Source organism: Prionailurus viverrinus, chromosome C2 (assembly GCF_022837055.1).
Source record: "Prionailurus viverrinus isolate Anna chromosome C2, UM_Priviv_1.0, whole genome shotgun sequence".
NCBI classification, from domain to species: domain Eukaryota; kingdom Metazoa; phylum Chordata; class Mammalia; order Carnivora; family Felidae; genus Prionailurus; species Prionailurus viverrinus.
This window is the reverse complement of record NC_062569.1, coordinates 91,642,690-91,654,501: the sequence shown is the minus strand read 5'-3', so window position 1 is coordinate 91,654,501 and position 11,812 is coordinate 91,642,690. Positions and strand designations below refer to the sequence as shown.

The 11,812-nt window shown below is 39.1% G+C and overlaps 1 protein-coding gene across 1 annotated transcript; it reads left to right on the top strand.

Annotated features, from left to right (window-relative positions):
• Positions 1–271: 271 nt before the first annotated feature.
• Positions 272–11,403, top strand: CSTA (cystatin A). Its single transcript, XM_047874194.1, has 3 exons — positions 272–366; positions 8,210–8,311; positions 11,154–11,403. The coding sequence occupies exons 1-3, from the start codon at positions 301–303 to the stop codon at positions 11,280–11,282; spliced, it is 297 nt and encodes a 98-aa protein (XP_047730150.1). The 5' UTR covers positions 272–300; the 3' UTR covers positions 11,283–11,403.
• The last annotated feature ends 409 nt before the right edge of the window (positions 11,404–11,812 follow it).

Here is an 11,812-nt window from a genome sequence, read left to right as displayed (position 1 = left end):
GAGAACCCTTGTCAAAGAGAATGTAAGGAAGTCTGACTCCTGTGACATGGTGACTTGTTGGGCACACCCATTTGTCCATCCCCAGCCCTCATTCTTCCAAATTCCTATTAGCATATTCTGTTGAGGAAGCAGCATGGCTTGCTTCAAGACATACTCATTTTCCCTGTGCCTATTTGCTCTTTGTGAAAAAGAATACTTTCTGGAGGCGGGGCTTGTTGACTCTTTAAAAACCAGAGTCTCCACGCTTACCTGATCACTTCAGTTCCGGCATCCTGCCTAGCAAAGAAGCAGTTAGTCAAAATGATACCTGGAGGCTTAAGTGAAGCCAAACCTGCCACTCCAGAAATCCAAGAGATTGCTAACGAGGTGAGTTGATGTATGTCATGAAAAGGATTGATTCAAAATCTTGGTTCCTAGGTCAGATGTGTTAAGTGTGTGGGTGAACATGAAAACTAGAACACTGGGAAATGTGTTGTGTTTTGTTCAGGCTTCCCTACAACTAAAAACATTTTCAGATGAAACCTCTAATAATCCCAAATATGAGAGCGACCTCAGGCAAGTAACATCACTTCTCTGAGCCTCAGTTTCCCCATTTATAAAAGAAGAATTTGTATTAGGTCATCTTTATAGGCTTACAGTGTATGATTCTAGGATTACTAATTCAGTTTCTGATCTTACCAAATGGAGCCAACATGTAATTAAAGTCTGAGGTTGCTAACAATTTGACAAACTAGACTTTACCCTCTCTACGGGGAATTTTTTTAATGGGTTAAATGAAGAACAATATTGCAAAGATACCACTTACAAACTTCCTGCCAATTTGAATAAATAGAAAATATTTTAGTCTTTTAGTATTTAGAAGATGATTAAACTAGTATGGAAGAGGAGTGGCATAGTCTATGGTGATTCCAAAATTGATAAGGGTGAAAACAGAACTCAATGTTTTCAGAAAGTTGATACATTTTTCTAAGTGTTCTTTGATTAGATATCACCTAAATAATAAAATTTTATTATATTGCATATTTTCTGAAAAGAAAAAATATGTAAATTGCCATTTTAGGCCTGTAAATTGTTGCCCTATTTTCTTATCTCATTCCTTGTTTTTCTCTCTGAAACTTCTTTCAATGACACTGGCAAACAATATCAGCTTCTTGTGTGAATGAGAGAGATAGAATCCTCTATGTTAGGGCTCTGGAATGCTTTCTAGAGATTAGATGCCTGGAATTCTACCACTAGTTCTTTGGGACTAAATGTTTCCCTTTTAAGAGTTCTTTTAAAAAATACTTTGGAGCTTATTTTTCTTGTAAAGCAGAATATTAAGTCATTTATACCTTTTTTTGAGTCCTTATATCAGGTCAGTGTCCTCAAACTTCAGTGTGCACATGAGTTACCTGGAAGTCTTGTTAAAATGCAGATTCTGACTCAGTAGATCTGGCTGGGATGAGCCCGGGAGCCTGAATTTCTAACCAGCTTCCAGGTGGTGGCCCTGCTGCTGTCCATGACCTCACTGGCCTACAGGACTAGAGATGCATGATATCCAAGAGACCTGTGGGAGATGGGCTTTCTAAAAGCAAGGCACTGAAAAAAAAAATCTCAATTCCATTTGTGAGATGAAGATCACACCTCTTGCTCTGCTGGCAGAGCTGTGAGGGAAAAATAAGATGATGTGCATAATAATGACTTGGAAACAAGAAAGAAGCATGCATAGGTGAGGCATCACAGTTATTTGCTTCAAATCTTCACCTGAAATCACCCCTGACCCCAGAAAATCCCCCTGAGACTCTCCAGGGACCAGAGCTGTAAGAAAGTTGGGGAATAACAGATTTGATAGAGAGAATGCAGAAAATTTTAATCATTTTTTAAAAGCGTATCTTAGCAAGAATAAATTTTTTAACAAGAAGCTATAAAGTTATAAGAAGGCCTTGCGTTGTTAAAAACACTCATCTGTGAGCCACATCTTAAATGATGAAATTAACTTGCAAGTGTGTTTCCTGCTGCTTACCTCAGGCTTACTCTGACAAGGCTTATCCCATCAAGGAGGTAGAATGAAAGATAGATATTAACAGTAGCTATGTCACCCCAGAAAGGTGCTTTGCAGTTTTAAAAGCCTTGTCATCCATTTGGCCAACCTCTCATTTGATCTTCATAACCCCTAGGGCAGGGAAGGAAATCATCATGTCCATTTTTCAGGTGAGATTTCAGACTGAGATTCAAAGAGGTTAATAACTGCCTGGTTAAGAAGCTGGCCTGTCTTAAGATTTTGACCACCTGCCTTTTCCACTGTAAAGTGGCAGGAACATGGAGAAGTATGTGGGTTGAGGGAAATACAAGGTATGGTAAATTGCCTTATCTGTGCAAGCAGCCAGCCTCAGATTTAAATCAATTTGAGAAATAAATATGAATGAATCATTTTTTTTAATTTTTATTTTTTATTTTTGAGAGAGAGAGAGAAACAAAGTATGAGTAGGGGAGGGGCAGAAAGAGAGGGAGACAGAATCCGAAGCAAGCTCCGGGCACTGAGCTGTCAGCACAGAGCCCAATGTAGGGCTTGAACTCATAAACCCTGAAATCATGACCTCAGCCGAAGTCAGACAATCAACTGACTGAGCCACCCAGGCGCCCCAGAATGAACCATTTCTTGAATATCAATTAGGTGTCCAGGACTGTGATACATAAGCGTGCTTTGTGCTGATAGCTCAGAACCTGGATCCTACTTCAGATTCTGTGTCTCCCTCTCTGTCTGCCCCTCCTCTGTTCACACTCTGTCTCTCTCTCAAAAATAAATAATTTAAAAAACTAAGAAAAAAAAAAAAGAAGATACATAAGGACTTTAAGACATGGCCCCTGCCCTCAAGGGGTTTACACTCCATTTAGGGAAGTCAAGATAACTGGGATGTAATATAAAATATTTTTTAAATCATAGGTTTGGAAGAGGAAACACATTAGAGTTTGCCCATCAAAGCTCTTTCTTTTTTTTTAAGTTTTTTAATTTATTTTTAGAGAGAGGAGAAAGAGCACAAGTGGGGGAGGGGCAGAGAGAGGTGGGGATCTGAAGTGGGCTCTGTGCTGACAGCAGAGAGCTTGATGTGGGGCTCAAACTCACAAACCGTGAGATCATGACCTGAGCCAAAGTCAGAAGCTTAACCGACTGAGCCAACCAGGTGCCCCAAAGTCCCTAACTTTCAAGTGAAGAATTACTGTATAGTAGTTCAGCTTATCAGGTATTAAGCTCCCAGTTATCATTTAGCTAGCTCCCCTCTCACAGGAGAACCTTAGGGGGCAATTCCCAATTAAGTATTAGAAGGTGGAGGAATGGTCATTTAGGAAGCACTTCCCATCAATTATGTAACTTATCTCCCTACAAACAACCCCAAAAGGCACTTATTACCAAAACCACTTTTAGATGAGGAAATATAATCAACACCTTCTCCAAGATTATAGAATTAGTTAGGTGCCCAGTCAGAGCCAGGCAAATGGGTAGGTGTTGGTAGTCATACACTTAGTAGGATCTTAGGGGGTCTCAAGGAAGAGCACTACTACCTGTCATTTTACTACCTGTAATTTTATATCTTTGATGTTTTTTATGTATTCTTATTTTTTTTAATCACCTATTAAAATGCAGGAGCTTCTTAGAGCTGAAGTTTCTTCTTAGAGGAGCTTCTTAGAGGAGCTGACGTTTATCAGCTTTCACTGTCCTTATCAAAGAGCTTTTTAGTGGAACGCCAACTGAAGGAAGAACTCCATTTGGGAGGCAAAGGAAGGATGGAGAAAGCTATCTCATAGAGAGGAGAAAGCATCAAAGAAAAATGAGAACTGCAGGTTTAAGGAATTTGACATCAAAATGAAAGAGGGATGTTGGACAAAGTCAGAAAGAGAAGAAAATCAAACAAAGAGCTTGGGGTTGAGGAGACTTGAACATTTCCAAAGGCAGAAGAAAAGAGTGTCCCCATTCTGAAGATAGCAGAGACTGAATGGTAATTGTGTATCATGTATTACTAAGGGATTATAATGATTCTTGGGTCCAGAGTACACGTAGAAGAAATCCCCTTTCCCAGAGTTCTTTGTGTTAGTTGAGGATCTCTGCTATCCCTCTCTTCTACCCTCTTTCCTTTCTGGAAAGACAAGTTGTCATGAAGAAAAACAACCTCACTTTCTTTATTCGGAAAACATATACACAGTACCATGTGAAATGTTATAGGGACAGAAGGGACACAAAAATGGTTTCTGCCTTTAGAGAGATTTACAAAATAGATTGGAGATAAGAGATACACTCAAGGAAATAACAAGCTATACTTGACCCCATCTATGAAAAACTGTAATATGTGTATTAAGGACCGAGTGGCCCTACCAGCAAAAGCCTCTAGATCATTACTGCTGATCCATATCTTACATCATATGTTAAAAAACCAATGGATGAGAATTCTGAGTAATTTTACACGCAGGAAATAAATGTTATTTCAACAGTTATTTTTAGAAATAAGAGCTATTATTATGCATGCACAGGTAGATACAACACACACACACACACACACACACACACACACACACACACACACCTCAGTCAAACTTAATTACTGAATGCCATTCCTGGCAAGCACAGACCATAATACCATACAAACACCCCCTCCACATACCATCATGGACATCACACCCTGGAGCTTAGTATGTCACAGTTGTCACTCACCCACACATTTGTATTCTCTATGACAGCAGCTTCCTCATCAATCCCACTGCCCCACACCCAGAGAGCCTGCCATTCAGCCACACTACAATCATTCAGGCATTCACCCTCCCATCTTCATCATAACATGCCTAAACCAACTTGAGCATTCGTCCAGCCTGGACCCATGGTGAGTGGCTTCATACACTCTTCCACCCCTGATTTCTGTTGACCCCATGAAATTCTGGCATTCCAGTCCTCAATTAGAGATCACTCGCATTGCCACCACTTCCTCTTCAGCTTGTGCTCCAGATCCAGAGAACTTTGCCAAGGAAGTTGCAGAACCACAGAAACTCACTCACTACAAATTTATGAATTCATGCCAGCAAACAACAGCAACAGGACCCTAGGGCTTCCAGAACATGCTTTCAGTCACAGCCTGTTGGCCCTTTTCTAGAAACTCCAGAAAGGTGGACCTGGACCTTCTCTCTCCTTGGTTTCTCAATCCCTCCATCCCCATGGCCCCTCCAGTAGGTATCTCAGTTTCTTCTCTTAAAAGATTGCAGTCATCTGGTGCAAGAACACTCTGATTCCTTTTCTATTGCTGGATCTCATTCCTCCCTCCAGCCTAAGACTCTGCCCTCTGTCCTTCAGTCCACCTTTCTTCTCTCATGTCAGATGCCATCATTTCTTGTGTACCAGTTGCCTTGCCCCATACTTGTCCCTTCCCTCAAAACATGGTCAGATGACAAATGTCTAAGTCACTTCTCATCAGCCCTACTATACTTTCATGCTACTGCCCAAACTCTCCTTCCTTACTCTGTAAAACATCCCAAAATATAGCTTACCCATGTTGCCTCTATCACATTTCTATCCATTCTTCCCTAAATTATGCATAGCCCAATATTTCTGCAGAATGATTACAGATAGGGAAAAGCCATAGGTGTTAGGTGCAGCATGGCTAGAATCCTCAGATCCCAGAGAACTAACCATTCACCAAGATTCATGCTCTGCAGCAATTAAAATAAAGAAAAGAAAAGAAAAGAAAAGAAAAGAAAAGAAAAGAAAAGAAAAGAAAAGAAAAGAAAAGAAAAGAAAAAAAATGTGAACAACTCTAGGGTAATTGTATTTTGCCAGCTGCTCCTTCCTGATAGGATCCTTCCACTGGCTGGGGCTCAAATGACAAACCCACACTGTTTCTTCTTCCAGCATCTCAGCCACCACCATGCATGGTAGGCTGAGGAAAGTGAATGTCAACTGTGTTCAGCTCGAGGTCTGTCTATGTACCACCAGGTCCCAGACCACCACTCCCAGCTGGCTTTACCCTCTCAGCACCCACCCTTGGGGAGTCTTTCAACACCAAGTTGCCTTCTGAAAATTAAAGTTTCACTGACCAGTTCCTTCCTATTCTTCCCCCTTTCCTGCTCCTCAGCTTAAGCCTCATTACCCCAGGTTCATAGCATCCAACGTTAGAATAATACCAGTCTGTTCTACTGGGAAGAGAGAGCAAGGCTACAGGTTATAAGTAGAGTGAACCTGAAATCATGGCACACAGTCTGATAGGTGCCAATGCACTTACTGAAACAAACCGGACATTTGAAGTCAGCTCTCTCATGGAAAATTCTGGACTTGTGGACTATATAGATGCAGTGGAAAGGTTGCAGATTTTGATCGATTTTAAGACGGAAATAAAATTTTCTGATAGGCAGTAAAAAAAAAAAAAAAACACGACCAAAAGACTAGAAACCAGAAGGAATACAGATCACTGCCACTGATAAATCAGATACTTAAGCTATCAAGCAAGGGATTTAAAACCTTAAATAACTGTAATTAACAATTTTTCAGCCTTAAGCAGTCATGTTCTCCTCACAGCCTTAGGTCCCTCATTTGTAAAATGAGGTTTAAATAGATAATGTTGGGTTTAGTGTAGAGATTAACCCTTTCCAACTTAGCTCCTAACTTGACTGGTACCCCATATTGGCTCAGAAGGGTTAGACAGAGGAAGCAACAGGACAGTAACTCCTCATCTTACTTGACTTCTCTCGGCACTCCTGTCTACTTTTTTCCTGCTCTCCTGCACCCTACCTCTTCCCATTTCCATTTGTTTGGTTTCTTTTTTCCTCATGATTTGTCTTCTTCCTTTGTCAACTTTGGAGCTTTATTTTCCATCTCAAGAAAGCAGTATCACATTCTTCCCATCTATTCTAAAGGTCACAGGTTCTCCTGTGGGTGGTGGTCTATGAAGTGTTGTAGCCTCCAAAGTAGTCTGAGAACTCAAAGAGTTTGGAAATGTCTACATATTTGAAAACAGTTCTGGTACCCAAACTGAGGTGCTGATAGAAAAGGATTCAGGACATCTTCCCACTGATGGGAAGGACTTGATATGGCCTTGGGAGAACCCTAGATGCATGGGAGACCTGCCTAAAACATGTGAAATGCTTTAGTGATGGGCAGGGAGGCAACTTCCCAATAAACAAGGTATAATCGAGCATACACGTCTATTTCCTTTTCCTTCTAAATGATAGGAAAATATTGCAGGGTAAAGGGTATAAAGCCAACAAATAGAAAGACAACAGGACATAGGCAAATACCACCTCAGAGATGCTGACAAAACTTTGGAAGATGGAAAACAGATGAACAAGGGAAAATTACTGGACCATCTAGACAAAGCCTAAACCACAGACGGGAATGATGAGCCAGAAGTAAGTGGATTCATGGTGCAGAATTCCAAAGTGGCTCAAGCACTAGCAATGCCAGAAACTTATGATGACAAGAGTGAGACATGGGGCTCCCACCAGGAAAACTGATGACAGATCTGTATGAGGAGCTTGCCCCCAGATCTTTCCCTTTCACTCCCTTCCAAGCTGAAAGATGATAACCTATTACCCATTCTCCACCCTCACAGAATTCTGAAGATCTACTCTTAGCAGAAATTGAGTCAGAGAGAACACAGTGGACACTAGCATTATCAGGCTCAGCTGAGGGCAGGAATGAAGGACCAATACTGAAAACTGGTAGATTAAGTGAAAGTTCACATATTGAATTTGAGACTTTCATTCCCTTGTCATGTTTGGTTTGGGAATGCTGCCATCAAAGCTTATAATCCCCCTGTGGTAGACAGAATGGTGGCCAACATCCTAATCCCTGAATCCTGTAAATGTGTTATCTTACGTGGCAAAGTGAATTACAGCTGTAATTAAATTAAGGATCTTGACACTATTTTTGTAACTTTGAGTCTGAAATTATTTCAAAATAAAAAATTTTTAAATAAAGTAGTAATTATAGCTCTCCCATCTTTATCAATCAAAGATACATATATTAGAGTTTTACTAGTGAAAACGTTACCATATATTGCCACAAGCTGATGTAACGCAACAAAATTTGACATTTTAGTTAGCCCGTGTAATCTTATTATCCTTGAAATACTGGAAATAACTGTCATTATCATGTTTAAGGACCTTCAGAAACACGAGGTTCCCAGGATTGTAAATCACATAAATGGAGTCCAATATAGCTTTGATAATGTGTTTCCTCTTTTCTCTTCTTAAGGTTAAACCTCAGCTTGAAGAAAAAACAAATGAGACTTACCAAAAATTTGAAGCTATAGAGTACAAAACTCAAGTGGTTGCCGGAATAAATTACTACATTAAGGTTAGAGTTCAACATCCACCTTGGCACTAAAAGATACTGTATTTCTCATTTTGTATGATGTTCCCTGTCACCTCCACCATATATTTTGTCCCTCTGGTTGTGCTAAATGAAGATGTCTATCCCACATGAAACTTCCCAAGTGGTAGACTCTCAAATTTGGTAGATGATGGGATATTCAAACCATCTGTTTCCTGTGGATTTAGAAAGCTTTCTTACATTGATTTCTTCCAAATGACAATTATATTTTATAAATTACAATTTTCAGAAATTGTATAGAAAGAGATTTCATTAACAGTTCCAAGCATGTCTAATTTGTGGCCATGGCTGCTTCCTATGGGAAGCGGGAGGATAGTATCTCAGTTGCCTGAAGGCATGAAGCTGAACCACATGCTATCTTGAAGCTTATTCTACCTCAAAGCTTTGTGATTCTATATATCTAATTAAATGGATTTTCGGAAGGACTTAAAGTAATTTAAGGTAGAAAAATAACTTAAACCACTTTTGTCCTTTACATAAGCCTTTTGATTAATACAATTTGAATAATTTTGACAATTCAAATAAGTGGAGTCAATTTGTGACACTGCAGGTACAATTAAAAACAGTGGAACATTTAAAATAATTTTAAGATTAATTTTATAGCTACATCAATAAATTAAATGATTCACTCTCCAGTTGTAATTGAAGAAAATCGTTATGAAGTTGAGAGGGAACCGTTTCAAGTCAACCATAGGTATTTGGGAACAATTTCCATCCTTTTGTATTGAGATGACAATTCTGATTTAATAAATAATAACAACAGACATTCAAATGCATTTACTTAATCTTGACAAAACCATTTTACCAACACACACTCTGGCTTATTCAATAACTACTTAAGATATAACATTTTTGAAAAATGTTTTGAGCCAAAAAATAAATTAACCAGTCCTAACCAGCTAAGCATAGGAAAATTGCAACACTGAGTTATATAAATGGATCATCCCAGTCCTACCATATTTGAACTCCTAGTATATGCCAGGTCCTGAGGTGGTGCACATGAATGAGATCCTGCTTTATCCTCAGAAAGCACTGGCATTGTTCCCTCCTTTCTCAATCTGCTTTCTTCACAGCTGAAAAAGAATGTTCTCCAGTGAAAAATGATTTTGTTCAAAGACAAGAAGCATGCCATCAAAATTGAGATCATTGTTTTAATAATTTATGATTGGTCCAAGTTCATAAACTTCATATATTAACTAGCTCATGTATGTCCTTAAAAGCTTATCAGAAAACTTGAAAATTTCTTCTGTTAAGACCACCTGCCTCGTCAGATTTCTCCTACTGGATTACAGTTTCCTCATTACTTCCTGGCCACTGTATCTAGTTGTTGATCTCTGCTTTGAGCCACTCTCTAAATATAAGGTCTTGCTGGTGATGTGACCTCTGTTCTTTCTCAAGTACCTATCAAGAGGCAGGTGGTGGAATGGAAGGGCTGCAGGCTTTGGTGTCAGACAGTTCTGGCACCCTTGAACCCTTGTTTGACTTGTTCACTAGTCAGTGCCTGTGTAATTGAAGCTCCTCATCTTCTCTGAGCCTCAATGCCCTTGTCTGCACAATGCAAATAATAACCTACTTTGCCAGGTGTTGTGTGGAATAAATGAACTGAAATTTACTAAGCACTTATAAGATGCTCTGTTCTAAGAGCTGGACATGTATTATCTCTTTTAATCCTCTCAACAAATTTATGAGGTAAGTATGATCATTTCCTCTATGTTACTGGCAAAAAAATGGAGCCCCAGAAAGATGAAGTAACTAATAAGGTCATATAATTGTAAGAGCAGAGCTAGGATTTGAATCCAGATGGTCTGATGCTTAACTACTGGCTGTGCTGCATCTAACGATGTATGCAAAGGCTGATGCCCTGTTCCAAGTACAGAATAAATGCTTTTAAAGGGTTACACTGTAGAGTGAAAAGAACGTCGATGTTAGAGTCTGGATTTCGATTTTGACTCTGTCACTTATTAGCTGAGAAATTTATGGAAAATTACTTTATCTCTCCTAATCTGCTTCTGCATCTGTAAAACTGTCATTGTTCCACCTTCCTTCAGACCTCATAGTAAGAAGTATATAAAATGCTCATCATAGCCTCTGAATCATAGTAAACATTTGATAAATGGTATTTGTTAATTAGGAAGGAACATCAGAATGTAAAAAATATTATTATAAGATAAACTTTCATTGTTTCAACCAAGAACAAAGGTAGAAATTCTTACCATAATTTTCTAGGTCCCAGATTCCTGCCCAAAGTACCATTTCAATTTCCATACCAGTGACTTCCCAGCAAGATCCCTTTATTTTAGGAAGGACACTACACTGTCCACCCCCTGGGCCCTGCTTAGTCCTACTAGTGGGTACTTACAAAGCAGGTTCTACTATAGATATGGGAACCACACATCCCAAAATTTCTAGGACAATTCTGATTTTCTCCTCCCTTCTCAAACCATGCAGCAAATAAAGTCTCCCAATTTGGAAGTCAGAAAACAGAATCAACAAAATGACGGTCACATGTTTTCTTGTTCTGTGCATCCTTGAAAATGAAATGCAACTCTGAACTTTCAGACTGTAGGAAATTTTATAAAATAAAATAAATAAAATAAAATAAGGATCTATGCCTCTAGCCATACCCTTTCTCATAAAATAAGAGGGTAGATTTATGAAAATCAAGGATCTAAGAATGCTGGTCTAGAAATGCTGTTCCCAAAAAGCTTATTTCAGTAAAGTCTTTATAGTCTGTAGATCTTTCACTTGACAGAGATCCATTTGAATGAATCTCTTTTTCATTGTTTTTTCTTTTTTTATCTTTTAGGTGCAAGTAGGTGATAATAGATATATTCACATTAAAGTGTTCAAAGGTCTTCCAGTACAAGATTCATCTTTGACACTTACTGGTTACCAGACTGGCAAAAGCGAGGATGATGAGCTGACAGGCTTTTAGCAGAGCATGTTCCAAAAGTGGTCTGGTATTTTCCACTGGCTACTGATTAACGATCCTTGCTAATATATGTAACTATCAATAAAGAAGCATTCCTTTTCAAATAAATTGATTTCTTCAACTATTTCTCTTCTACTGTGTTAATATTAATTATCTTTTCTTTCTCAAAGTCAAAGGATAAGACCACCACCACTGCCACCACCTTCCCACCATAGACAGGCTAGATCATGGGCGATCAGTTCCCTATGGTTGCTAAGAATCCAATATTCCATCCCTAGCCTCACATTTTAAAATTAAATCAGGTATTTTACAAAATATATTTATATTTTGGGGCACCAGAGTGGCTCAGTCGGTTAAGCGCCAACTTTGGCTCAGGTGATAATCTCACCGTTCGTGTATTCAAGCCCTCCATTGGGCTCTGCATTGACAGTGTGGACCCTGCTTGGGATTGTCTCTCTCCTTCTCTCTCTGTCCCTCCCCAACTCGTGCATGCTCTCTCTCTCAAAATATATAAAAATAAAGTTAAAAATATA

Coding starts and splice junctions, on each gene's coding strand:
- CSTA (XM_047874194.1), top strand. CDS start 301: ATGATACCTGGAGGCTTAAGTGAAGCCAAACCTGCCACTCCAGAAATC. Junction 367..8,209: donor TCCAAGAGATTGCTAACGAG/GTGAGTTGATGT, acceptor TCTCTTCTTAAG/GTTAAACCTCAGCTTGAAGA. Junction 8,312..11,153: donor GAATAAATTACTACATTAAG/GTTAGAGTTCAA, acceptor TTTATCTTTTAG/GTGCAAGTAGGTGATAATAG.